Source organism: Emiliania huxleyi (assembly GCF_000372725.1).
Source record: "Emiliania huxleyi CCMP1516 unplaced genomic scaffold EMIHUscaffold_294, whole genome shotgun sequence".
NCBI lineage: Eukaryota > Haptophyta > Isochrysidales > Noelaerhabdaceae > Emiliania > Emiliania huxleyi.
In genome coordinates this window covers 1-24,497 of record NW_005199821.1, presented here as the reverse complement: position 1 = coordinate 24,497, position 24,497 = coordinate 1, and the positions used below count along the sequence as shown (strand labels likewise).

Below are 24,497 nucleotides of genomic sequence, written 5' to 3'. Positions count from 1 at the left end.
CTGCGCCGCCGTCCACCTGCGCGTGGGTCTCGCCCCTCTCCCGCCGCGCGCTCGAGCGGGTGCGCGGCTCCTTCGGCGAGGATGCGCCGTTGGCGAGGGCGTCGTGGTCGGCCGAGGAGGGTGACGGCGGGGCGGGCGGCGGCGGCGTGGGCGGTGGGTCGGGTGGAGGTACGGGGGAGACCCGTGAGAGCTCGTGACCCGAAGAGCGTGGCGAGCGGGCCCCAGCACTCTGAAGCGCGAACGAGGTCGGCCGGCCAGCCCCGAGGAACTCAAATCCCCGACGTACCCCGTCCCCGCCCCCTGCCCCGCCCGCCGTATATCGTACATATATACACACTTATGTCTCTTTCGCCTGTTCCGAATGTGGAATGAATGTCACTCAACTCACATCGGCCCGCTCGTACTGACTACTGTCCCGAAATGTGGCTCTCGAAAGAAAAAACGATGTTAAAAAGAAAAAACCACTCCTAAAATTCTAGCGGCCGGATCGGCTGCCCTCTTGCGCTGCGATGTTCGGGCTCGAGGAGTATGTGCACGACATACTCAGCCGCAGCCTGGGCCAGTTTGTCGCCGTGCCTCGCGACGGCATCTCCTTCTCCATTTGGGAGGGCGAAGGCGTACTCGACGGCGTTAGCGTGCGGCCCGATGCGCTGGCCTCGCTTGCGCTCAGAGTGGTGGCGGGTCGAGTGCGTCGGATTCGGTTGATCGTGCCTTGGCACGCGCTCCGGTCGGTCCCCGTCATGATCAAGATTGAGGGCCTCGAGCTGCGAGTGCAGCGGTCGGACGACTCTCCGCAGCCAGCCGACGCCGGCGAGAGGGCCACTGCCACTGCCGCCGCCGCCAACGAAGCCATGCAGGGTGCGGAGTTCAGTTCGAGCAGCGGCGGCGACTGCGGCGGCGGCACCGCCTGTGGCGCCGCCGCCGGCGGCGGCGGCAGCACGGGTGGCGGCAGCACGGGTGGCGGAGGGACCCTCAGCCGCTACTTTGAGCGGATCGCTGCGCTTGTGCTCAGCAACATCGCCATTGAGGTGGACGGCGCACTGCTGGCGCTCGAGACACGGCTGCCCTCGCCGCCGCTCGGCGGGGCGCCCGGCGGGTGCGCGCACCTTGCCGCGGGCGGCTCCGGCGCCGGGACGCTCTCTCTCCACGTGCTGCGCGCCTCGTCCCACCCTGCGGACGCACACTGGAGGCGCGCGAAGCACACGCACACCGGCCGCACACGCACATGCACGCACGCACGCACGCACGCAGCGCACGCAGCGCACACACAATACGCAAGCAGCACGCACAGAGAGGGCGCGGCCCTCACTGCGCCGCCCCCGTCTAGGCCCGGCTTTGTCTCGGACGACGCGCCGCCGCGCCGCCGCCGCGTCGAGCTGCGCGGTCTCGCGATCCGCTTCCGGCGCGACTCTACGCCATCTGCCGGCAGAGCCGCTGCGAGCACCGGCGCACGTGGCAAGGCCGGCGGTGGCGGTGGCGCTGGCGCTGGCGCTGGCGCGGGCGCGGGCGCGGGCGGCGCAGGCGGCGGTGCGAGCGGCGCCACGGCTCGCCGCACGGACGGCGGCGACTCGGCCGGCGGGATTGGCGAGGCGAAGGCCAAGGAGGCAGCACGCGGGCGCACCGATGCGGAGGACCTCTGTGGCGTGGGATCGCCGCGGCCGCCGCGTCAGCAGCAGCAGCCCGCGGCTCCGCCAGGAGGAGGCGGCGACGCTCCAAACAACGCCAGCGCTGGCGCTCGGGCGTTTGCCGCCGCCGCGGTCGCCGCCGTCGCGTCTGCCGCCTCCGTCACCGCCTCTGTCGCCACGGCAGAGCTCGCCGCAGCGGCGTCCGAGGTTGCCGAGGCGGTCTCCGAGGTCCGGGCGGTGGCGTCCGAGGTGGCCGCTGCCGCGGGGTGCGCCGCCGCGCCCTCCGCTGCTGCCGCCACGTCGCCTCTCACTGACGCGCGAGGCGCGAAGGGCGCGGGCGGCGCGGGCGGCGCGGGCGGCGCGGGCGGCGGGGGCGGAGCGGTGGAGCAGGTCGTGACGGCCGTCCGCTTGCGGCCAGCCGACGGGGAGGCACGCTGGGCCAACGGCGGTGTCGCGGCGGTGGCAGCGGCTCGCGCCGCGCTCGAGGCGAGCCGGGGCGATGCGGCCGCGGCCGGCAGCGATCAGCAGAGCCCCGCGAGCGCCCGGCGGCGACCACCCGAGCCGCGCGCCGCCGAGGCGGCGGCAGCGCCGCCGCCTGCGTCGGAGGCGGAGGCCGCGGCGGCGGCCGCCCAGCTCTGGGGCGGCAGCTTGTTGCGCGAGATGGACGGCTCCGCCGAGTCGAGCCTCGACGCGTGGGGCGTGGCGCTGCTCGACGAGACGGACACGCGGATCCTCCTCGAGACGGGCGAGTCCGCGGCGCCGCCAGGTGGAGCGCGCGCATTGCCCACCGAGCCGGGTGGCCGCCGCAGCGGCTCGCAGCGCGTGTGGGCTTGGGTGCCCGCCGGCATTCAGGCGAGGGTGGGCGAGGCGGCTTGGAGAGAGGCGGCCGCCGCCGTCGCGCCCATCCTGAGCGCGCTCCCGCCGCCGCCGCCGCCGCCCGCGCTGTTTGATGCGCGCACGCTCGCCGCCACGGGCTGCGGTGGCGGCACCGAAGGCGGCAGGCTACTGTGGGAGGATGCGCTGTGGGCGGTGCGCGTGCGGCTGCTTGGTCGGATGCCCGGCGCGCCGCCTGCAGAGGGCGAGGCGGCGGAGGGTGCTGCCGCCGGGCCGACGCTGCAGCGGAGCGACTCGGAGTGGCACCTCGCCGACGCCGACGAGGCGGAGGCGGAGTGCGGCAGCGGCGCGGCCGACGGCGCGGAGGGCGTCTGCCTCCTGTTCGAGGCGGCGGCGCGCGCGGGCGACGGCGGCGCGGGCGCGTCCGCCGCCGCCGAAGCCAAGTCGCTGACGGCCCTGTCCGACGCCGTGCGGAGCAGCGCGGACGACGCGGCGGCCTACTACGCCCGCGCCTCGCGCTTGCTGGCGCTCGGACTCCACGCTGAGGACACTCTCGCGCTTGGGAGGGGCCGTCCCGCGCTTGGGAGGGGCCGTCCCGCGTCCATCACACGTCCTTGGCGCCCTTTCCTAGGCGGCGCACGACGCCGCGTCGTGCTTGCGGCTCGAGCCCGGCCACGCCAAGGCGCACTTTGCGCGCGGGCGGGCCCTCTACCTGCTCTCCGACTTTGGGCGCGCGTTCTGGCACTACGAGCGTGGCCTGGAGGCGGAGCCGCGCCCCGCGATCTCCACCTGGCTTGCGCGCGAGCAGCGCCGCGCCGAGCTGGCCGTCGCCGACGCCGCGCCCTCTGTGCTGCGCCGGAGGGTCGAGGAGGCGGTGCGCGTGGACGACTCGAAGGCTCTCTCGCTGCTCCTCCAGCGCTGCTCGCCGGGCTCCCTCCAGCTCGCCGCACCGGCGGCAGCTGCCACACCGGCACCGGCGCCGCTGCCCGACTATGGCGGCGGTGTCGAGGCGGCGAGGGCGGTGGTGATTGCAACGGCGGGCGGCGGCGGCGGCGGCGGCGGCGGCGGCGGCGGCGGCGGTAGAGGTGGTGCTGGCGGCGACGGCGGCGGTGGCAGCGGCGGCGGCAGTGGTGATGCGATCAGTGCCGGCGGCGATAACGAGCCAGCTGCCTCGGGAGGCGGAGACGCCGCGGGCGGCGACGCTTGGTCGGCGCTGCACCAGTCTGCGGAGAGGGGCTCGACCGACTGCCTCGTCTTGCTGCTGGCGCACGGGATGGATTCGCGCTTCGCCGACGCGCACGGGCGCACGCCGCTCATGGCTGCGCTCGAGGCGTGCCACGTCGACGCCGCACTGGCGCTGGTGCCGCTGTCGGACGTGAGCGCGGCCGGGCCTCTCGGCAGGACGGCGCTGCACTGCTGCGCGGCGCGAGGGCTCGCCTCGTGCGCGGCGCGGCTGCTCGACGCGCGCGCGAGTCCGACCGCGCGCGACGGCCGCGGCCGCACGCCGCTGCACGCCGCGGCGGAGGCCGGTGCGATCGCCGTGATGGCTCATTTGTTGGCGGCCGACGGCGGGAAAGAGGCGCTCGACGCGCGGGACGCGGACGGGTGCACTCCGGCGCTGCTCGCACTGCAGTCGGCCCGGCCGGCGCCGCTCTTCGCGGAGGGGACGGCCGGAGGCGGAGGCGGAGGCGGAGGGGGCGGCGGCCACTCACCGCCGATGCTGCTGCAGGCCGCGGGACTCTGCCTCAGCCACCGGTGCGACGCGCGCGCCGCCGCGGCTGACGGACAGACGCTGCTCCACCACGCCGCCGCCCTCGGCGCGACCGACCTCCTCGCGACGCTCATCGCCGCCTCCGCCGACGTGTCCGCCATCGGCGGGGCGGACGGCAGCGCCCCCCTCCACCTGGCGGCCGCGCGCGGCGAGGCCGCCAGCGCGCGGATGCTGCTCGCGGCGGGCGCCGCGCCAGCCGCGCCGGACGGCTGCGGCCGCACGCCGCTGGAGCTCTGCCTCGGCGCTTCGGTGGCGTGCGCGCCCCACGCGGGCCACGCGGCGTGCCACGAGATTCTGCTGCGCCATCTGGCGAGATGAACTCGCTAGGCGCTGCCACGGAACACCCCTCGACACCCTTGTGGTACCAGCCTATTGATATTTTGTGTTCTCTGTCGCGGATTTTGTGGTTTCAGCAGGGGGGGGAGAGAATAACCCCGTTCATGAGTGTCCCTTTGGAATGACCGCTGCGGGACACCGTGACCTCGAGACCTCGAGAGAGAATCCACTTGTGTCCCGGTGCCGCGGTTTTTATAGGGGGCGGACGGCCCCACTGTTTGACCATCGCTTCATGTCATCAGTTGCGCCCGCTGCTTCATTCACCGCGGAGACTCTCCCCGCGAACCGCAACGCGGAGGCCGGCTCGCCGGCAAGCCGGGTCGCAGCGATCGAGGTCGCTGCGGCGAGAGCGCGAGGGTTCACTCGCGCTTCAGCAGGCGAAGAGGCGTGGCTTCCGTTCTCGCCTCCCACGTCGCTGCCGCCGTCGCCACGCTCGGAGAGCCCGACCCTCTTGCGCCGGCCGCCGACCGACTTTGGCACGCCCACACGAAAGCCACCTGCGAGTCGAGGTGACGGAGTCGAAGCGGTGCTGATCACGCCGGCGGCCGCGAAACCTGCGAACCACTCTCACGGGAATCAGGCCGAGAAGGAGCGAGACCAGAGCTCCAAGAAGTCCTTCGCTAACTCGGACCCGGCGCTGATGGCCAACGTGCTCGGCTTTTGAAGCACTCACGGCTATCATGTCTGTGTACGAATCTCACACATGTCGACTGAGGCTGTCCTGTATGTATCATACAGCATGCCGCCCTCTGCGTCTCCTAGCTTTACGTCGACGTCGTGCGTGTGCGATGTGTTGATTGTGTTGCATTGATTGTGTTGATTGTTGTGGCTTGTGCGCGCCCACGTGGGGCGCGGACTGTGGGGCCTGGGTCTGCGGCGCCGTCCGTTGAGGCGCATGTGACGAAGGCGCTGAAATCCTCCCAGTTCACGTCGTGGTCGTACATGATCGGAGCTTGGATTGCGATGTCGAAGGGCCGGTTTCGGCACAGCTGCAGCACGCTCTCCGGCAGCTCCAGCTTGGCGAAGCGCCTGCAGCTCATTCTCGGTGCGCGCTGCGAACTCCGGCCCGCTCCTGGCGCCCAGCCGGCGCGCCCGCACCTCGAGCGGGAGGGTCTGCAGGGTCGAAGCCCTTGAAGGCGTGCACATCGAGGGCGAGGCTCTGAGTGGCTTGAGTGGCGTATGTTGTCACGATGACCGCATCCATTCCGCCCCTCGCAAGGGGTTGTTTGCAGCTTGTAGCCATTATGTAGGCGAAGAGAGCACGTCTCCAAAGGCAAAAAGCCGTATGAGGTATGTTGCAGGGCGCGTTGAGAATGAGGACGCGACGGGGATGCGGCGGAGCCATTCCCAGGGGCGGGGGGGTGGACGGTCTGTGTTTTTGCACACGTCGTCGATGTATTGGGTGTCAACACACACGCTGTGTGCCTGCTGCTACAGTTACCTACTATACCGGGAGTTAGCCATTCCCCCCTTCCTCGTCCGGCTGCAGCACGTCTGGTTCCGCCAGTGCGGGCGAGTCAGCCGGCAAGCCCAACCCGCGCAGCAGCGCCGAGACGGCCTCGAAGCCGGCTGCCGCGCGCGCGTCGGGCCGGCTGGCGAGCTCCGCCTCGAAGAGCAGCAACGCCTGCACCCCAGTCGCACGTCACGGAATCACGCGTCGACGAGTTGTGGAGGTCCTCACCTCGGCACAGATCTCGGCAGATCTCGCCTCGCGCAGCTCGCGCTGCTGCTTGTCGAAGACGCCCGAAAAGTTCGGGTCGAGGAGGTGGCGTGTCGGAGTCGACGCGTCGAGGGAGACCTTGTCAAGAAAAATGTCGAGCCGGCGGGCACACTGCGCGCTGGAGAGCCTACAGAGAGGGTCCCAGAAGGTTTTGAGGGACGGTTCCATGAGTTCGGCGCATGTCGTGCTGGAGAGCCGGTCGGGTCCGGAGGCATCGGCCATGTCCATCGGGACCTAGGAAGAGCGAAGTGCGCCTCTCCACCCGACAGTAACTACTACTACCATACACCAGCATCGGGAGGGGGCGGGCGTCTCCAACGGCCATGCCCTTACCATGGCCATGCCCTCACCTGCTGCACGTCGGGCCACAGCTCGGCGAGGAAGGGCCTAGTCACTCCTCATCAGGTCTTGGCGGCTAGTCATTGGCAGTGACTGCCGCAGCCCGGGAAGGGGCCGGTTGTGGAGCGAGAGGAGCGAACCAAAGAGGTTGCGCGACGCGGTGCTCGAGTCGCCCGTGAGAGTGGCGCGGACGGTCTCTGCAACCTGCAGGACGGTTCAGAGAAGGGATGGCGCGGACCGTCTCTGTGCTCTCGCGTAACCTAGTCTCGGTCTCGGGCAACCTCGGAGAAGTTCGGGTCCTGCAGCGAGAAGCCGACGAAGCAGAGGTGCTTCGTCATCAGCAGGCCCTGCACGACCTGTGGGGTATCTAGAGGTGCTGAAGCAGAGCAGAGGTGCTTCGTCATCAGCGGGCCCTGCACGACCCCCGACAGCGCGGCGCGCTGCTCTCTCGCGCCGCTCAGCTGCGCGCGCGTGAGCACGATATCCTGCGGCCGGCGCAAGTCGCCGTGCAGCTTGAGCACGAAGCGGGAGCGCGCGTCCGCCTCGTAGGGCAGCACCTGCGGGGCATGTCTCGGACACGTCTCGGACATGTCTCGGGACACGGCCAGGACACAGCCTCTTGGAGAAGGACCTTGAAGTCGGAGGCGGCGCCGCGCCAAGCCGCCTCGAAGAGCTCGTCGTAGTTTGTGGTCACCACCGCCTCGACAGGCAGGCCTAGCCGCAAGGAGTGAGTGAGCGATGACCTCGTTGGAAGTGGCGGTGGGGCGACCTGGCGAGGCGCAGGCCTGCGAGCAGCCCGTGGGCGAGGGAGTGGAGCTCGGCGGAGAGCTCCTCGGCGACGAGCCTACGCGAAGGTTCCGAGAAGGGTCGGGGAGGCCTCCACTCGCTCGCGGAGAGCCCCTCGGCGGCGGGGGCCGCTGCAGCGCCGCCTCGCCCGCCTTCATCGCCGGCCCGGCGGCGCCAGTGGAGAGCGCGGGTGCGCCTGGAGGAGAGAGCGGCGGTAAGGCGAGACGGCGTGGGGAGGGGCTGGTGCTGCTTCTGCTAGGAGTGCAGCTACGTCCGCGCCTCGGCTGCGCCGCCTGCCCGAAGAGAGCTCTGCGGCGCCGAGGCGCGAGCAGAGGACCGATGCCTGGCGCAGGTCGAGATTCGCCGAGATGAGCCGAGGTGGGAGGTGCAGGACTGGCGCTAGTTCACACGCCTGGTCGGGCAGGTCCAGCCTCTTGAGCTGCAGCACCTCCCCAGGCCCGAGCGGCACGTCGTCCCGCTCGGCGAGCGACGTGAGGAGCTCCTGCCACGCCGGCAAGCCAGCGCCCACCGACACACCCGCGCCGATAAATAGGGTCAGCTCGTCGGCTGTTGCCCGCTGCGCCAGCTCGAGCGCCGCGCCGCAAAGCCGCGCGCCCAAGGTGTCCTCCCACGCCGGCGCCATCTGCCGGCGGAGCGCCTTGTGCCGCAGAGAGAGTAAGAATCGGATCAATGTGTCGTTGGCAGTAAGACCCGCGCGCCGGGATGGCCTGCGCCGCCGAGAAGCGCCGCTCGCCTTTGACGACGAGCGCGACGTCGATGTCGTGCACCTACCTGGACACCATCGTCATGTTGGCAGCGACTCACTCGCCCCCTCGACGACGCGTCGTCGGTTTTCGTGCCGCGGTGAAGTCGTACAGCACCTCAAGCAGGCGAGAGATCATCCTCCCTGAGGCTGTCCGTGCGCCGCCATTGCCCGTTCCCACCACCGGCAGCGCCAGCAACGGCTGTGCGCGGCGGCAGCGAGCACGCGTGCCCTCCTCGCCGACCGAAGCCGCGGCCAGCTGCAGGAACTGGCGGGCAGCGTCGACAAACCAGTCAAGCGGCGGGCGGCCGGTGAAAGGCTCGCAGTCGCGCTGCGGCTCGAGGCGGCCGTCGACGTTGGCGAGGAAAACTAGAGGTGCGCCAGCCGGCGTGCCCGGAAGCTGGTGCACCCGCTGCCTCGACGTGAAGGGCGGGAGCGGCGGCGGGTCGTTCTGACGCTGAGCGTTTGGGAACCACCCGCTATCGACTGGATCGGTTGTGGGATACAGCGTGGCGTCCGTGAGGAGCGATCGCAAATCTGCGTGAAGCACAAAAACGTGGCCGAGCGGAGCGGAAGGCGGGTCGGAGAGCCGCGGTGCCGGCGAGCGGTGACGAACGGATGCCGGCGCCAGCGAGTGGTGAGGTACGGCAATGCTCAGCGTGGCGGCGATGACACACATCATTTGTCGCGTGTTAGCAACAGATGGCCGTGCAGTCCCTGGCGGAGCCACAGGTGGCAGTGACAACTCGCCGCCCAGCCGACCAGCTGCAGCCGACTCCGCGGAATCACCGCAGCCCCCACCCGCCACCCCCACCCTCCCCACACAAGCAACCAGCCACTTACTTGAGGAAGTCACAGCGACCAAGAAAAGGAATAAAATCCAGGGACCACCCTCACATACATCGAACAAACGAATCGAAAGGCAAGCTAGCGTCAGTCACCAATAAATAAATAACGCAAGCCCTGTCAGCAGTTCACCTACGGGTATGTTCGTAAGAGCTACATACACTGAATAATCTAAGCTTCCTCGGGTGAGGACCGACAACCTAACCTCACCCCGACAACCTCACCCAAAGAACACAAGCGCACGCTCCCCCAACCCCGCCCAAAAGAACACCCCGCCCTCTTCGACCTCACCCAAAAGCACGATTCTGAAGTTGGGCCCTCAACCTGTGTGAACAGCACTGGTGGTGGTGCCCCGCACTCTGTCGGTCTCGGAGTACTCGAGCACGTGGCTCTTACACAACGCATCGCTGCAAAAAGCTGAGCTAGCAGATCGGCTCGCAAGGCGGGGTGCTAAGTCTCTGAGCCCGACCGAGGTCGTAGGTATACTGCTCTTTTTTGTGGGCACAAGCGGCTAGAGCTACATTTGCATTACCGACAAATAATCACCGCCGACGTCTCAGTGAGACGATGGAGAGGGGGGGCGACACTGCTTCCGTACCATGCGGTATCGACCCTATCTCCAGTGCTCAAGTGCTCAAGTGCCCTCGCGGCACGGCGTGCAGCCGGCGCAGCGGGGCCACTTGCACCGATCCGGCCAGGGTTGGGTCTTGCGGGCGCAGAACGCCATGCAAGAGGCTGGCGGCGGTGGCGGCGGCGCCGGCGATGGTGGCTGTGGACGCGGCAGCGGCGGACTCGGCGGCGGCAAGAGCGAGGGTCTGAGTGGCGGCTGGGCTGGAGGCGGGGGCGACATCGGCGGCAGCCCAGAGGGCGGCGGTGGCGAGGGCGGGAGTTGCGGCGGCGGCGGCGGCGGGGACGGTGGCAACTCCTCGAGCCGGATCACGCTGTCGTCCATCGAGTTTGCACGCGCGAGCAGCTCTGCTTCGTCGTCGAGGATGTCAACTCTGCCCGAGGGCCAGCGGACCTGAGGGCAGGCCAACTGGTCACCACTCGCGCCCACACGACCAGTAGACGCGAGCCGGTGGACCTCTACGCGCAGCGGCACGCCCGAGGGGCCGAGTCCAAACACGAGCCGGTGATCTTCGCTGCTGAACAAGTTGCTCCCGCTCGATGCCGAGTTAAGCTCGCGCAGCTGCAGCTGCGCGGCGGCGCCGGGCTGGGGGCGCCAGCTCAGGAGCACCGTCGCGCCGATGCCGTACTCGTTGCTCGCAGTGCCGGCGAGCCTGAAGGCGATGTACGAGTTGCGAGTATGTCCTGCGTTGAGAAAGGCCCGGCAGATCGTGTTGCATGGCATGAGGTCGACGAAGCCGTCGTTGTTGAGGTCGACTGCCGTCACGCCATACCACCTGTTTCCCGCATTTCGCCCGTTCAATGCGAGGCACAAGTCAACGAGGTGGTAGGCTGCAATCTCGTTCGTGGCATAGCAATTCTCGTAGTCGGCGCAGCACGTCTCGAGCCAGCCGTCATCCTCCTCCTTCCGCGCCGGGTCGTTGAGCTCCCCATAGTCGCCCGGCATCCGGACCCAGCTGCCATCCTCCTCCTGTGTCAGAAAGACGCCCGTATACCGGCAGAGGATGAAGAGGTCGAGCGTGCCGTCAAGGTCAAAATCGGCCGCCTGGGCCAGGTTGTGAACGGTCAAAATAGGTGTAGTCCCGTGCCGGCGGGTGGCGAGATTTTTCTCCTCGTGGCGGTGGGCGAGTGGGTCGCCGGCCTGGCTACTTCTGCTGGCCGGGCATGGAGGGCAAAGTCAACGATAAGCGCACGCTGTACGTCGGTGCGCCGCCGCGGCGTCACTCGCGCGCCTAGCCGCCGGCGACCCAACACACAGCACGCGCGCGGCGCAGCTGTCTCCGTCGCCACCGGCCACCCGCCCTCGCCCGCCCTGCCGCGCAGGTGGCCTCGAGGAGAGCGTGACGTCGGACATCATCCGCGCCGCGTTCGTGCCCTTTGGCGAGCTGCTGGATGTCAACCTTCCCGTGGACTCGAGCACACAGAAGCACCGCGGCTTCGCCTTTGTGCAGTTTGATGAGCGAACAGACGCGGCGGACGCGATGGACAACATGGACGGCGCGGAGCTGTTTGGGCGCGTCCTGAAGGTCAACGTCGCAAAGCCCGACGCGACAGGGCGTGGCTCGCACCGGCCTGTGTGGGAGACGCGTGCTGACGACTTCTTCAACAAGGCCGACGGCGAGGGGGGCGACGATGCAGGCGGCTCGTGACGCGGCGCGGTGGCATTCGTGCGGGGATGGCAGAGTACAGTGTCTACATATTTTTTGAGTTTGTTTACCATGCACCACAAGTCAGCGCCAAGCCGCCAACGCAGAGTTTAGCTACGGCTTTAAGTTCCTCCGCTACTAGGGGGCGGGCTCAGAAAGAAAGAAAGAAAACAGACAAACCCAGACGAGGGATGGGGGAGGAGGACAGGGTCCCCACCTGCACGAGCAGGATTTTGGAAGGACGATACTTTACGTTATTCTTATAGACGAGTAACGGCTAACGCCAGTAAGATGCACTAGAGAGCTGATGACCGATCTGATGAGTGTACGGCTCTAGATGTCAAAATTGTGGATGTGGTAAAGCCGTCGCGGTGCCCGTCAGCGCGGTATAGCTGATGTGAGATCCTGCATGAGACGTCGCTCTGACTTCTGTGAGAAAGCGTGAGATCTCTCCCGTACATACCATGCGCGGAGGGACGAGAGAGACGGGTCGCGTTTCCCGCCCATCGCCCGCGGCTCTTCGCGCGCAGTCGAGGGGATCGATCCGCCGACGCCGAGAGGGCCGGGCGGGGTCCTCAGTACGGCCCGCTGGCCCGGCGGTGCCCCGGCCCGCCGCTGAACGCGACGCGAGGCGGCGCGGCGAGGGTCGGCGGCGGGCCTGCGCCTCCTCCTCCTCCTCCTCCTCCTCCTCCTCCTCCTCCTCCGGGGCCGGGCTGCATCGAGCGGCGGGCGAACTCGACCTGAAGTGGCATGATGTGGGTTTCTGATGATAAAGGGGCAGACTCGAGCGGCGGGAGAGCTGGACCTGCAGAGGGCCGAGGCCGCCGGGCGCAGCCTGCGCGGCGGGGGCAGATGCGGCGGCATCGGCGGCACGCTACCGAGAGGACTCGGCTCGGGTGGGCGTAGGAGGGGGAGGAAGTGTCCAGTCCGTGTCTGGGAAGTGTCTGGGCCGTGTCTGGGAAGTCTCTTGTCGCCTGGGCTGTGTCTGAGAAGTGTCTGGGAAGTGTCTGGGAAGTGTCTTGTCGCCTGGGAGCGGAGGAAGGGGATGGCGCGCGCGGCGTCGGCCGGCGAGCGGAAGAGAGCGAAGGCGACGCCTGCCCTCGCGTGCCCGCCCCCCGCAGAGACAAAGTTGACCGAGCCGAGGCCTGCCGGGGGTGGCGCGGACACGTCACCGGCGTGTCCTTGCGGGGGAAAGAGAGGGTCGACTGAGGGTGGCGGCGCCGACGCAGCTCCGCTGAAGCAGCTCCCTCACCCAGCCGCCGCCTGCGGCCGGGTCGAAGCCGCGGATGCAGAGCGTGTCTCGCGAGCCTGCGGGAGGCGGGCGGGCGCTGAGGGCTGTGGTGCGTGTGTGGTTGGGTTGGGGGGGTTGGGCTTGGTGAGAGGGGTGAGTGTGTGGTGAGTGCGTGTGTGGTTGGGTTGGGGGGGGTTGGGCTTGGTGAGAGGGGTGAGTGTGTGGTGAGTGCGTGTGTGGTTGGGTTGGGGGGGGTTGGGCTTGGGGAGAGGCCGCCTCTGTTCCCGTCCGGGAGCGACTCGTCATGCCGCGGTCTCTTTCGGTCGGGGGGCGGGAAGCCTGCGGAAGGGGGCGAGAAGGGTCGTGGGAGGGCTCGCCGACGGCTCCCCTCTGCGCGAGGGCAAGGCGCCGTTTGGGGCGGAGGCGTGGAGCGGCGCGTGCAGGCCGGCCGGGTGGTGGTGCGGGTAGGGCGGCGGGGCGAAGCGAGCTCGCTGGTAGTCTTGCCCTTGCCCTGGGCCCGGCCGGCCGTAGTAGAGCGGGCGGTCGAGGGGGGTTGGTCTGCCTGCGAGGCACTAGGCAAGGGCAGGGTGAGCGTCTCCTCACACTGGTAGGGCGAGGGACAGGCGGCCCCTCGCGTCTCCCCCTCGGACGCACTGGGGGATGGGAGTGCGAGGCGCAGTGCGGGTGAGCTCACACACCCGCGAGGCCCGCGTGAGGAAGGAGAGGAGCCGCAGGCACGGGCGGCCTGCCGTTCCGCGGCTGACGCGGCCGAGGCACGCGGCTCTCCAGCTCCCGCCTCGCCACCTCCGCCATCAGCGGCCGGGGCGGCTCTGCTGCCGGATCGACAACAAAGGCAGAGAGCAGTGAGCAGGCGGCCTTCGCCTCGTCGGCGCTGGCGAAGCGCACGAAGCCGATCCCGTCGCGGCCGACCAGGTGACAGTCCTCGAAGCCGGGAAGCAGCCCGACGAGGCAGCGCAGCTCCCGCGGCGAAAAGTCGGGAGGGAGCGAGCGCAAGCACAGCGTCTTACCCGCCGCGCCGGCGGCGCTGGCGGCGCCGACGCCGGCGGCACTGGTGCTGGTGGCGCCGGAGCCGCTGCCCTCGACCGGCGCGGCGGTCGGCGCGGCAGCCGGGGTGGCCGGAGATTGCGCCGGGGTGCCTCCGTTCTCCGAGGCGACCGCTTCGCGATCCCTGTGGCGGCGGTGGCGCGAATTCTCGTCCTCCTCGTCGTCGTCCTCCTCGAACTCCTCCTCGAACAAGTCTGACGCGGGCTCCTCCTCGGCGAGCACGGCACTCAGGCCGTCGTCTGCCTGGGCCATCGCGAGGCCTTCAGTCAGGCACTCGTCTGACTCCACGAAAGAATTCGAGTGCGCAAGAAAAAACCGCGGGGTGCTCACACCGCTAACTCGAGCGAGCCTGTTCACGGCATGGAGGGTGAGTCACACCGAACGTACCGAGCGAAGAGCTGAGCGGAAGGAGGACGGGGAAGATGACTCAGAGGAGGACGAACCAGTGGAAATTCAGTCAGTTGTCAGATGTCACGATGCATCCGAAGGGGGACTCCAGCGCCAGTTGGGAGACTCCTCAATCACACCCATAGGGGGCGCACACGCTACACTGGACACGGTGTGTGACGAGGGCAGGGACGGCGACGGTGTGTGACGAGGGCAGGGTGGTGGGCGGCGCAATGCCGCCCAATGTTTCCACGAGCACCGGCCGCGTCAAAGAAAGAAAGAAGCGGAGCAGACAACCCAAGGGAGGGATACACCGTTGTGAGAGAGAGAGACCCGCCTCGGATTCTTTCCGAGGGAGTTTTGTTCTAAAATTCTTTCCGCTAGCATAGGGCGACACTGGGTTCCGGCTCCTACCCAGATAGGGGGTCTGTCCACACTGAGTCGCGCCAAAACGCCCTACCTACCTACTCGAGTACCTATTGGTATTGCGGGCGCCAACCGCCAGGCTCCCTGGCTCCCTGCAGGCTCCGTGCCCCACCTACCTACCTATTGCGGGGCCCTCGGGCCGCGCAGCGAAGCGAAAAATTCTTCTGTGAATAGGCTCCGCGGGCGCCGCCGCCGCACCCGTCTCGGCTGGCGTCCCAGCCGCAGGCGACTCGTCTGGCATGGCCCGTTCGCGGCTAGCCGTCTCCCGCGCGAGCGAAGCGGTTTTTTTTAACCCCCCCCCTCCACCCCCACCCCCACCCCACCACCACCACCTACCTACCTATTGCGGGGCCCTCTGGGGCGGTCAAAACCGGACCTACCTACCTATTGCATAGGGGCCAGCACTTGGAGTGCAGTCATTAACCTCACATCCAGGGCCGGGGAGCTGAGAAGCGCACCCAGCGGGCCGGATGATCGGCATCGGGTTACGGGCTAGAGAGCCCTAGCCCCCGGGGGTGCGCGTTCGCAGGGAAAGGGCGAAGCAGACCCCCAGAGGAGCCGGAACCCTGGCACCGTTGCGCGACACTGCCTGATGACACTGCACGCTTGGGCTTCGGTGCGGTGCAACATCCGTGTGTATATGCGCTCGCTCTGCCTCTCAGCCCTGGTCGCGTGCGCGTCTGGCCTCAACCTCTTCTCGCAGTTCATGAAGCCCACCCTGCCCGGCTTTCCAGCTTCCGCAAAGGTATCCTCTTCCAAGCAGCCCCGCGCCCTCGCTGCCGCCGCCTCACCTCGCTCTGTGTCGCGCCGCAGAGCGTCGCCGAGGTGCTCGCCCGGCCGGACTGGACGGCGGAATTTCCGTTCGAGGCTGCGGACTTTGCGCGGCAGGACGAGAGCACCGACACGCGCTTCTACGACCTGCCTCGCTTCTGCTTCCACGTCGACGAGGCTGCGGTGGCGGCCCTGACCGAGCACTACTCGACCGCCTTTCGCGAGTGGGAGGCGCCAGATATCCTCGACATCTGCGCGTCGCACGTCTCCCACTTCCCGGCCGACGTGGCGGAGTCCTCCGGCCGCCGCGTCGCGCTGGGCATGAACGAGGAGGAGCTTGCGAGGAACGGCCAGGTCACGGAGTACGTCGTCAAGGACCTCAACGTTGACCCGCGGCTTCCGTTCGAGGACAACTCCTTCGACGTGGTGACCAACGTCGTGAGCATCGACTACCTCACTCAGCCGCTCGAGATCTGCAAGGAGGTCGGGCGCGTGCTCAGGCCGGGCGGCGCAGCGATGTTTGCCCTCTCGAACCGCTGCTTCCCCACCAAGGCGGTCAACATCTGGCTGCGCACAAACGACCTGGAGCACGTGCACATCGTCGGCTCCTACTTTCACTACGCGGGCGGCTTCAAGCCTCCCTCGGCAGTGGAGGTCTCGCCGAACCAGGACTCCACGCCCTGGCAAGGTGGCACCTCGCAAAACATCGCATACCTTGCCGTCGTGAAGGCCACTGTAGATAAGTGAGGTCCGCCCCGAGAGACAAGACACGTGTACGTATGTCCCTACACACTCTCTGTGCACCGCGGTATCCCGTCGAGTAACTGACCAGACACGCAACGCGCAACGCGGGTCGATCCGGACGGACACCCAAGACCCAACGGCCGTCTTGCGTCTAACTCTCTACTCTCTAGATTGAGATACGTGTAGATGCTAGAGCCACCGTCTGCTAGACCGCCCGTCCGTCACGGCCCCCCCGCTTATAAGTACAAACGTGTAAGCCGCTTAAAAAATGGTTTTGGGGCGGAGAGACCCCGCGGGCTACTGGGCTGGGTCTTTAGGCATTGTGGGGTTGGCACTCCCATCGACCCTCATGACCTCCTGCGGTCTCTGAGACGGACACCAGTGGGTGTGGGACCACAGGCAGGATACACTCGAAGACTGGGTAAGCAGTAGAGGTCGATACTCGACGCGTCCCACATGGTCTGTGTCGCTGTCACCACGCTGTCGACAGGACGTCGAGCGACACCGGTGGCAGTGCCACCCAGGAGTGGTCGGGCGGTCTCCCGTCATGAGAGAGCCACCATGTGATCCGTATGGTGGTTCCTGACAACCGCCTCAGTCAACTTTCGTCACAGTTCCCGCTCTGAGAGGAGCTGCGGGTCAGTTCGACAGCTGGAGCTGTGTCGCCGGCGTGCGGCGGCCTGCCTCCGGAGGTGCCTCTGAGGTGGACATTTTTTGGTCACCGTGAGAGAACGCGTTCGACTTTTCACTCCGGAACTTCAACTCTGCACGCGCACCGGCCAGGGCTACAATAGTGCCAGTGAGGCGGAGGCGCGAGTCGGAAGGCCGCGACCGTCATTTGGTCCCCCAAATTTCCTACAATCGCTGTGGACCCAGCCACGTATAGTCGCCGACCACAGTCCACACCCACAAGCACAAAGAACCCTGCACCGAGATCCATCTCACAGTAGAGAGAGGTGTCCGTTTTATTTCGCTCGTGCGTCCTTGAAGTTGTGCTGACCTCCTTTGTCCTCCTGCTCTCACCTATGCCACGTGGCTGTGTCTTGGGTTTCTATCCGTAAAGGGTGTGGATGCTGGGTTCAACAAAATCGGAGGACGCGACCCACTTCGCCACAGACGGTCCCGCGCCTCGCCGCTAAGACGGGTACACGACCGCGGCTTGTGTGCGTGTACCCGTCTTTGTCCGGAGTGAAAAGTCCAACGCGCTCGTCGGTGACGGCTTCCTCCAACCTGCGCCGCGCTCGGCGAACCTCGACAGCGCTTTCGGTGGCATGCAGCTCTTTGCGACAGAAGCCTGGAGAGCAGCTCCTCTGCTGCTCACACACTCTGCACAGCTGACACAGCCTACTGTGCGGCTGTCACAGCTGTGACAGCGATGGGCTCGCCCTCACTGGCCCTCAGTCACTTGTGCTGCGGCTTGTGTGAGCGACACTGCTCGGCGACTGCCGGCACACTGTGAGACCATGGGTGAGAGGTCAAACCACGCTACCAGCGCTTGGTCACATCGGCCCCGAGGTCCGATCCATCTACTCTGTTGATGACAAGACTTGTCTACCGGCTGGAGCCGAGCAGGAGGGCTTGGCGCACAACCCCTGTTCAACTCACCCTCCACACCCCGTACGACTCTTGGTTTATTTATTTATGGTTTTGGTTGGTGTCTTGGTGAACGCCGGGGGGTGATTTTTTTGTTTGTGTTTACATGAGTTGTGTGTTCACAGACCTTGCTTCTTTGTTAATTAATTGAGAAGAAAACACGTATCTGCACGCTGGTCTCCCCCTACACGGAACAAACGAGAGGGGGGGGGGGGAGAGAGAGAGAGAGAGAGAGAGAGAGAGAGAGAGAGAGAGAGAGAGAGAGAGAGAGAGAGAGAGAGAGAGAGAGAGAGAGAGAGAGAGAGAGAGAGAGTACCAAAAAAAACGTCAGCAGTCCTCCTCCGGGAATGTACGTAAGAGCTACATACACTGAGAGAGAGAAGAGAGAGCTCTCACGCCGCGCGTACGTAGGGGCGGACTACGGGGATCGGCTTCTTACACCGCCCTTCCTTGCAGCGAGCCCTCCTCCAACCCACCCGCGCTAGGTCTCGGGCGACGAACCCGGGAAGCGGGAACTACTCGAGTAGCCAGGGCAGTCGGAGAAGGAGCAACTCCGTGCACTGACGGTCGGCCGTCAGAAAACACGCCTGCGTGGATCGCGTCACACCATTCCTCGCTACCCAGCGCGGCCAAGGGATATCCACTTGGAAAAATAAAGAAAGAAAAATGGCTGCCGAAAAAAGACCGGTGAGTAATATTTTTTGACAGCAGCTCAAGCCAAGGAGCCTCTACCCTGACGCCCGACTTCCACCAGATGCTGCCGCCGCCGTCACTGCCGCCGTCACTGCCGCCGCCATCGCTACCACCGCCGCCACTTTCCCCTCCGGAGGACTCTCCGGCGTGGCACCAGCCTGTGGGCATCGGCATCGTGCTGCTCGGCTGCCTCTTCAACGCCGCGAGCCTCATGATCATGAAGTACAGCGCCGACACCGAGAAGCGCAAAACCGTTTTCTTTCCCCCGAGACGCCCGTGGCTCTATCTCGGGATCGCGCTGCTCCTTATCAGCGCCGCCGGCCTCGCCCCCGCCGCGCTGGCGCTGCTCCCGCTGGCGATGGTCGCGCCCTTCGGCGGCGTCACGATTGTGTTCAGCGCACTGCTCGCCGCCACCGGCGTCTGCAAGGTGCGGGAGCCTCTCTCGCGCGCGCAGATCGTCTTCATCCTCGCCATCACCGCCGGCGTGACGCTCGTGAGCTTCTTCGGCCCCAAGGAGGAGAAGGTAATCACGACCGAAATGTGAGACACCGCACCGCCCATCCGCCCTCCACCGCCCACACCGCCGGACGCGGGGGTGCGGTCTCTCGCCTCACCCTCCTCACGGACCCACCCGCAGACTGGAAGAGCACTTCAAACAGACCGCCTTCCTCGCCTTCGCCATCACCGCGTGGGTCTTCCTCGTCGTGTTTTGCACGACGCAGCACCTTCCCTTCGCCGCCCAAGAGCGCTGCCGCCTCAGCGCCGCCCTCAAGCGCTGCCGCCTGAGCACAAAGACCATCGCCGTCGGCGACGGGTTCGCCGCAGCCTTGTTCGGCGCCTTCTCCCAGACCTTTCTCAAGGCACGCCCCACGGGCGCCCGCCCCGCGCTCATATAGCCTCTGCTCACCCGCCCCTCCCCCCCTCCCCCTCCCGCCCTGTCAGATGGTCGCCGAGGTCGCGGAGGTCACAATCTCCCAAGACGGTGAAAAGGCGGGCGAGGCCTGGACCAGCTGGGTGCGACTCCCCGCGCCCCCCTCCATCATCGCCACACCGCCCCCCCTCTCCCACACCCCCCCTCACCCCTCCTCCCCAGACCCGCACAAGCGCACACACACACGCACGCCTGACCCGCCCCCTCCCCCCCTCGCACACACCCTTACCCCTCCCCCCCTCGCACAGATCCCTTACCCCTCCCCCCCCTCGCACAGATCCCTTACCCCTCCCCCCCTCGCACAGATCCCTTACATCTCGATCCTCGGACTGGTCGTCTGCGCGCCGATGCAGCTCATCTTGCTCAACCTCACCCTCCGCGCCATGCCCGTGCAGTATGCGGTCCGCTGCTTTCCCGAGATTGCCCGAGATTGCCCGAGACTGCCCGAGATTGCCCGAGACTGCCCGAGATTGCCCGAGATTGCCCGTGCAGCGAGAGAGTGCAGCCGCCCCGTCCGAGGTGTGACCCGAGGTTGCGGAGAGCACAGGTGCCTCTCTACCAGTCGCTGCTCATGATCGCAACCATGACGACGAGCGGCCTCTTCTTTAAAGAGTTCTCCGACGAGGCATGGGCGTGCAAGCAGGACACCTGCGGCCTCTACCCTTCCCTCTTCGGAGCCGGTGCGGCCCGCCCGCCCTCTTCCCACCGCCCTCACCCCTCTATTCAAGTCTCTTCTCACACCCCTCCCCCGCTTCCCAGCCCCCCCCCTCCCCCACAGCCCTGCCCCCCTCCCTCTCCTCCCCCCTCCGCCCCACACTTCCCTCCCCGGCCCCAAGCCCATACCCGACCCCACTCTCTCGCCCCGCCCGCGCGAGCAGGCGTGCTCATCGCGCTCGTCGGACTCATCGGTCTCTCGCGCAGAGCCGACGGCAAGGGGGCGGAGCTGGCCGATCTGCCCCACCCGGGCGCAGAGGCGGTGGCGGTGGCGGCGGACGAGATCTCAGAGGCGTTCGGCGTCGAGGAGGTCTCGACGCCGCCGGGCGGGGGGGAGCGCGAGATTAGCGAGCCGCCTCCGTACGGCGCGCGGCGGGTGGGGGAGTCGACGGAGCAGCTGGTGGACGACGACCAGGATGCGGACGCGCGAGTGTAGCCTCGCCAGTCGAGATCTTGTGTGCGTGGCGTGTGTAAGTCTCCGCAGACTCTCTCTCATCACAAGAAAGAAAGAAAGAAAACAGACAAACCCAAACGAGGGAATGGGGGAGGAGGACAGGCGAGCATGACTGCTTGCGGCGAAATTCTTTGTGACGGCGTGTGTGCATCGATCGACAAAAACATATGCTGTTGTGCGGCTTGGAACTCTGCCAGCGGGCGGCGTCGTTCAAGGCGTGCGACTCCGAGGGCTGCTATCCCTGCAGTGGCCGCGTCAACTATCTTATTACGCAGTCGCCACGGGTGATGCTGGCGGAGGCCTGCTCCTCCGTCGCCACCGACTTTCGAGATGCCTGCGGCGACTGCATCGCCGGCGGAGCGCCGCAGAGGCTGGCGGCGGACGGGACGGCTTCGTGCGGCTGGAGCAGCTGCTCACGCTCCGCGCCGCTCGACTGGACGCAGACGCTGAGCGAGCTCAAGCGCCTTGTTCCCTCTCTCGATCCCGACGTCAGCCGCCGCTTCGTCGACCGCGAGGCTGCTGGCGTGCAGGCGCTCCTCGGTCGGCTGTCGCTGCGCGAGCGGATCGGCCAGATGCTGCAGCTAGATGTCAACCTCGCGCTCGCGACGGGCGAGGACATAACGGCAGTGCTCGATGGCTCGCTCGACAAGTCTGCAGGCGCCGGCGCCGTCGTCTTTGCGGGTGCTCTCGCCGCTCGCCGCCTCGTCCTGCCCGCGACATGTCGTTGAGACACGTCCGGGACATGCCCCCACAGGCACGCTCAACGCCTCGGCCTCGTCGCTCGCCGCCCGCGCGCGCCGCCTCCGCGAGGCCGCCAGCCGCCACCCGCGGCGCGTCCCCCTCCTCCTCGGCATCGACGCCGTCCACGGCAACGCCCTCGCCACCAACGCCTCGCCGTCCCGCCGCACAAGATGGGGGCCTGGGAGCGGCGTCTCTCCACGCGCCCTCTTGTGAGCAGGCCACCGTCTTGCCGCACAACATCGGGCTCGGCGCCGCAGACGACGAGAGCCTGACCGCCGCGGCGGGCGCCGCGACGGCGACCGAGGTGGCCGCGGCGGGGCTGAACTGGGCCTTTGGCCCCTGCGTCGCTTCGCCTCGGGACAGCCGGTGGGGGAGGACGTACGAGGGCTTCGGGGCGGACGAGCAGCTCGTGAGCAGGCGCGCGGCAAGCCTTGCCCCTGACACTGACACTGACCCTGGCCCTGCCCCTGACACTGGCCCTGACACTGACCCTGGCCCTGACCCTGACCCTGACCTTGCCCCTGGCACTGACACTGGCCCTGGCCCTGACCCTGACCCTGACACTGACCCTGGCCCTGCCCCTGACACTGGCCCTGACACTGACCCTGACCCTGGCCTTGCCCCTGACACTGACCCTGACCCTGGCCCTGCCCCTGACACTGGCCCTGACCCTGACCCTGACCTTGCCCCTGCCCCTGCCCCTGACCCTGGCCCTGCCCCTGACACTGACCCTGACCCTGGCCCTGCCCCTGACACTGACCCTGACACTGACCTTGCCCCTGACACTGACCCTGGCCCTGCCCCTGGCCCTGCCCCTGACACTGACACTGACCTTGCCCCTGACACTGACCCTGACCCTGGCCCTGGGCCTGACACTGACCCTTGGCTCGTGCGCAGGCATGCGGCAGCCGCAGTCACCGGCCTTCAGGCGCCCGCAGACGAGAGGGCCGACCTAACGCGCCCCTTCCTCCCGGCGGGGGCGAGGCTCGTGGGGCGGGGGCGGGCGCGCGGCCGAGTCGCCGCGTGCGCAAAGCACTTTGCAGCAGACGGCGCGACGCGTCTAGGACATCTCTGGACACCTCGCCCCTCCACACACCTCCACGATCCTTCTCCTAGACACGCGCCTAGACGCATGCACAACACGGGACGCCTCGCAGGCCCACACGGAGACACGTCCACGACACGTCCACGACACGCCCACGACACGCCCACGACACGTCCGCGACACGTCCACGACACGACACGTCCGCGACACGTCCGCGACACGTCCGCGACACGCCCACGACACGCCCACGACACGCCCGCGACACGCCCACGACACGCCCGCGACACGCCCCCGACACGCCCACGACACGCCCACGACACGTCCACGACACGCCCGCGACACGCCCACGACACGCCCACGACACGCCCACGACACGTCCACGACACGTCCCGCAGGCGCGACCCTCTCCGGTGCGGACGAGGGGGACGCGGACCTGGACGCCGTGGGGCTGGCGGAGCACCTGCTGCCGTACCGCGCCGCAGTGCAGGCGTGCGGTCGGGGGGCGTGCGGTCGGTGATGTCCTCTCTCTCGAGGTTGCACCCGAGACGTAGTCGAGATGGGCCGCGAGGCTGCTGACCCGAGGCGCGGCTTGCAGGCGGGCGTGCTGTCGGTGATGGTCTCGTACTCGTCTGTGCGCGGCACAAAGATGCACCGGCAGCCTAGATGCGGCGAGCACATGTCCCTGCACATGCACATGCACATGCACATGCACATGCACATGCACATGTCCCCGCAACTGAAGCACTCGAGCAGAATCACGCGTGCTCTTTTCCGCATCCCATCGTACCCACGAGGCAGGGGCGTTGTGGAGTGCTCGGGCCGTGCTCAGAGTCACGCTCAGAGCTACTCTCTCTCCCCCCGTACTCCAGGCACGCCAACAAAGAGCTCCTCTCCGGCACCCCTCGAGCAAGGGGCGCCTGCAGGCAGCCGTGGGGCGCCTCTCCGACCCTCCTCCTCCGGCGCGCGACTCTGTAGGCTTCCTCAAGGAGCACCTCGGCTTCGGCGGCCTTGTCGTGTCCGACTTGGGCGGCGTCGATCAGCTGCGGGGCGGCTCCCTCACGCGCTTCGCCGCCGCCATCAACGCCGGAGTCGACATGGTCATGCTGCCAGGCGCACTGCGCCTCCTCGCTCCTATAGCCAGTCAGCTGAGGCAGCAGTAGTAGTCAGTCAGCCGAGGTTGGCCCGAGAGGAGCCGGGATGGTGTCGAGACTAGTGGTGTCGAGACTAGTGGTGTCGAGACTAGTCAGTGGATGGTGTCGAGACTAGGCACTTGGACCGCCGGAGGGGCCGCCTCCGTCTCGTGGCAGACCTTCCTCGACGACGTCAGAGACGGCGGTGGCGGGCGGGGGCAGAGGCGGACCTCTGCCTCACCGCGGTCTTGGCCTGCTCCCGCGTAGGTCGAGCGCGCCGTGCTGAGCGGCGAAGTGCCGCGGGCTCGCGTCGACGACGCCGCGGCGCGCGTGCTCGCAGTCAAGGCTTGCGCGCGCCGCTGGGGGCGAGAGGGGGAGGGGCGCAGAAGAGTGTGGCTGTCACGAGAGCGCGCTGCTATAGGCCGCGATCGGGCTCGTGTCCCCGTTTGGTGACCCCGCGCCAGAGGTGGAGGCGGACAGCGAGCGCGGCTTCGGCAGCCGCGGGCCGTGGGCGCACGCCACGGGGCGCGAGGAGGGGGGCGAGGCGGCGGGGGGCGAGGGAGGTGAGGCGGCGCCAACGGACGACGAGCTCTACGCGGCGCACAGCCCGCTGGCGGAGGAGGTCGGGGCCTGCACCGCCCACCTGGCCCTTCCCCCGCACCACACCACAGCGGAGAGGAGTCTTCTTGCCATCCCCTTCAGGCGGCGCGCCGCTCCGCCGTCCTTCTCGAGCAAAGCGGAGCGCCGCCGCTGCTGCCGCTGCCGAGGGAGGCGCGGCTGCTGCTCGCGTGCTCGGGCGCCCACTCGCTCGAGCGGCAGCTCGGCGGCTGGTCCCTGGGCTGGCAAGGGGCGGGCGAGGGCGCGCGCACCAAAGGGACGACCGTGCTGCGGGGGCTGCTGCGGCGATCGGCGTGCGCGGATCCGCGCAGCTGCGTGCAACTGGTGCCGACGCCGCTGATCCGCAGCCCAAGCGAGCCGTCCTGGCTCGACACGGACAAGGACGGCGTCCCCGACCGCCTCGACTCCGACTCGGACGGCGACGGCATCCCAGGCGGCTCGCCCCACCCTGGTGCCGTGCCGTCCCCGCCTCCGCCAGGCGGCATCCCGGGCGCGCGCGACGACGGCCCGCCCCTCCCGTCTATGACACGTCCATGACACGTCCGCCGTAGGCGACGACACACCTTCCAACGCCACAAGAATCGCCGCCGCCGCCGCCTACGAGCAGCTGCTCTCTGCTTCAAAGGGCCCCTTCGCCGCCGCGATCGCAGTCGTGTCCGAG

The 24,497-nt window shown here is 67.8% G+C and overlaps 8 protein-coding genes across 8 annotated transcripts; 5 read left to right on the top strand and 3 right to left on the bottom strand.

Annotated features, from left to right (window-relative positions):
- Nucleotides 1–509: 509 nt before the first annotated feature.
- Nucleotides 510–5,542, top strand: EMIHUDRAFT_458036 (hypothetical protein; the record flags this gene model as incomplete). The annotated part of the gene is made up of 7 exons (XM_005775737.1): nt 510–870; nt 967–1,028; nt 2,286–2,391; nt 2,620–2,828; nt 3,091–3,211; nt 3,638–4,214; nt 4,765–5,542. 7 exons carry the CDS (start codon nt 510–512, stop codon nt 5,228–5,230), a joined length of 1,902 nt encoding a protein of 633 aa, XP_005775794.1. The 3' UTR covers nt 5,231–5,542.
- A 397-nt stretch (nt 5,543–5,939) lies between these two features.
- EMIHUDRAFT_458034 (hypothetical protein) lies at nt 5,940–8,856 on the bottom strand (the record flags this gene model as incomplete). Its single annotated transcript, XM_005775736.1, has 11 exons — nt 5,940–6,190; nt 6,275–6,413; nt 6,483–6,520; nt 6,637–6,673; nt 6,741–6,829; nt 6,907–7,182; nt 7,257–7,339; nt 7,509–7,607; nt 7,683–7,720; nt 7,822–8,139; nt 8,237–8,856. 11 exons carry the CDS (start codon nt 8,854–8,856, stop codon nt 6,023–6,025), a joined length of 1,905 nt encoding a protein of 634 aa, XP_005775793.1. The 3' UTR covers nt 5,940–6,022.
- Nucleotides 8,857–9,654: 798 nt separating this feature from the next.
- Nucleotides 9,655–10,593, bottom strand: EMIHUDRAFT_239724 (hypothetical protein; the record flags this gene model as incomplete). The annotated part of the gene is made up of 3 exons (XM_005775735.1): nt 9,655–9,663; nt 9,961–10,041; nt 10,105–10,593. The coding sequence occupies 3 exons, from the start codon at nt 10,591–10,593 to the stop codon at nt 9,655–9,657; spliced, it is 579 nt and encodes a 192-aa protein (XP_005775792.1).
- Nucleotides 10,594–10,781: 188 nt separating this feature from the next.
- EMIHUDRAFT_458033 (hypothetical protein) lies at nt 10,782–11,370 on the top strand. Its single transcript, XM_005775734.1, has 2 exons — nt 10,782–10,851; nt 10,971–11,370. Exons 1-2 carry the CDS (start codon nt 10,812–10,814, stop codon nt 11,294–11,296), a joined length of 366 nt encoding a protein of 121 aa, XP_005775791.1. The 5' UTR covers nt 10,782–10,811; the 3' UTR covers nt 11,297–11,370.
- Nucleotides 11,371–12,323: 953 nt separating this feature from the next.
- On the bottom strand, nt 12,324–13,841 carry EMIHUDRAFT_458032 (hypothetical protein; the record flags this gene model as incomplete). The annotated part of the gene is made up of 4 exons (XM_005775733.1): nt 12,324–12,438; nt 12,515–12,601; nt 13,289–13,502; nt 13,701–13,841. Coding segments are annotated over 4 exons (555 nt in total), but the record flags the coding sequence as incomplete, so codon positions are not given.
- A 1,172-nt stretch (nt 13,842–15,013) lies between these two features.
- EMIHUDRAFT_458031 (hypothetical protein) lies at nt 15,014–16,186 on the top strand. The gene is made up of 2 exons (XM_005775732.1): nt 15,014–15,147; nt 15,216–16,186. The coding sequence occupies exons 1-2, from the start codon at nt 15,043–15,045 to the stop codon at nt 15,918–15,920; spliced, it is 810 nt and encodes a 269-aa protein (XP_005775789.1). The 5' UTR covers nt 15,014–15,042; the 3' UTR covers nt 15,921–16,186.
- A 2,058-nt stretch (nt 16,187–18,244) lies between these two features.
- Nucleotides 18,245–20,354, top strand: EMIHUDRAFT_444136 (hypothetical protein). Its single transcript, XM_005775731.1, has 6 exons — nt 18,245–18,743; nt 18,841–19,063; nt 19,146–19,217; nt 19,440–19,535; nt 19,682–19,814; nt 20,013–20,354. The coding sequence occupies exons 1-6, from the start codon at nt 18,265–18,267 to the stop codon at nt 20,282–20,284; spliced, it is 1,275 nt and encodes a 424-aa protein (XP_005775788.1). The 5' UTR covers nt 18,245–18,264; the 3' UTR covers nt 20,285–20,354.
- A 235-nt stretch (nt 20,355–20,589) lies between these two features.
- EMIHUDRAFT_239718 (hypothetical protein) lies at nt 20,590–24,195 on the top strand (the record flags this gene model as incomplete). Its single annotated transcript, XM_005775730.1, has 9 exons — nt 20,590–21,006; nt 21,261–21,452; nt 22,510–22,601; nt 22,671–22,719; nt 23,000–23,228; nt 23,355–23,410; nt 23,486–23,557; nt 23,640–23,840; nt 23,921–24,195. Coding segments are annotated over 9 exons (1,583 nt in total), but the record flags the coding sequence as incomplete, so codon positions are not given.
- Nucleotides 24,196–24,497: the final 302 nt, after the last annotated feature.

What these genes read in the sequence shown, in the direction of transcription:
- EMIHUDRAFT_458033 (XM_005775734.1), top strand. Translation starts at nt 10,812, where the DNA reads ATGGAGGGCAAAGTCAACGATAAGCGCACGCTGTACGTCG. An exon ending in TAAGCGCACGCTGTACGTCG is followed by an intron (nt 10,852 to 10,970) that starts GTGCGCCGCCGC and finishes CCTGCCGCGCAG; the next exon opens with GTGGCCTCGAGGAGAGCGTG.
- EMIHUDRAFT_458031 (XM_005775732.1), top strand. Translation starts at nt 15,043, where the DNA reads ATGCGCTCGCTCTGCCTCTCAGCCCTGGTCGCGTGCGCGTCTGGCCTC. An exon ending in GCTTTCCAGCTTCCGCAAAG is followed by an intron (nt 15,148 to 15,215) that starts GTATCCTCTTCC and finishes GTCGCGCCGCAG; the next exon opens with AGCGTCGCCGAGGTGCTCGC.
- EMIHUDRAFT_444136 (XM_005775731.1), top strand. Translation starts at nt 18,265, where the DNA reads ATGCTGCCGCCGCCGTCACTGCCGCCGTCACTGCCGCCGCCATCGCTA. An exon ending in GCGAGGCCTGGACCAGCTGG is followed by an intron (nt 19,218 to 19,439) that starts GTGCGACTCCCC and finishes CCCCTCGCACAG; the next exon opens with ATCCCTTACATCTCGATCCT. An exon ending in CCATGCCCGTGCAGTATGCG is followed by an intron (nt 19,536 to 19,681) that starts GTCCGCTGCTTT and finishes CGGAGAGCACAG; the next exon opens with GTGCCTCTCTACCAGTCGCT.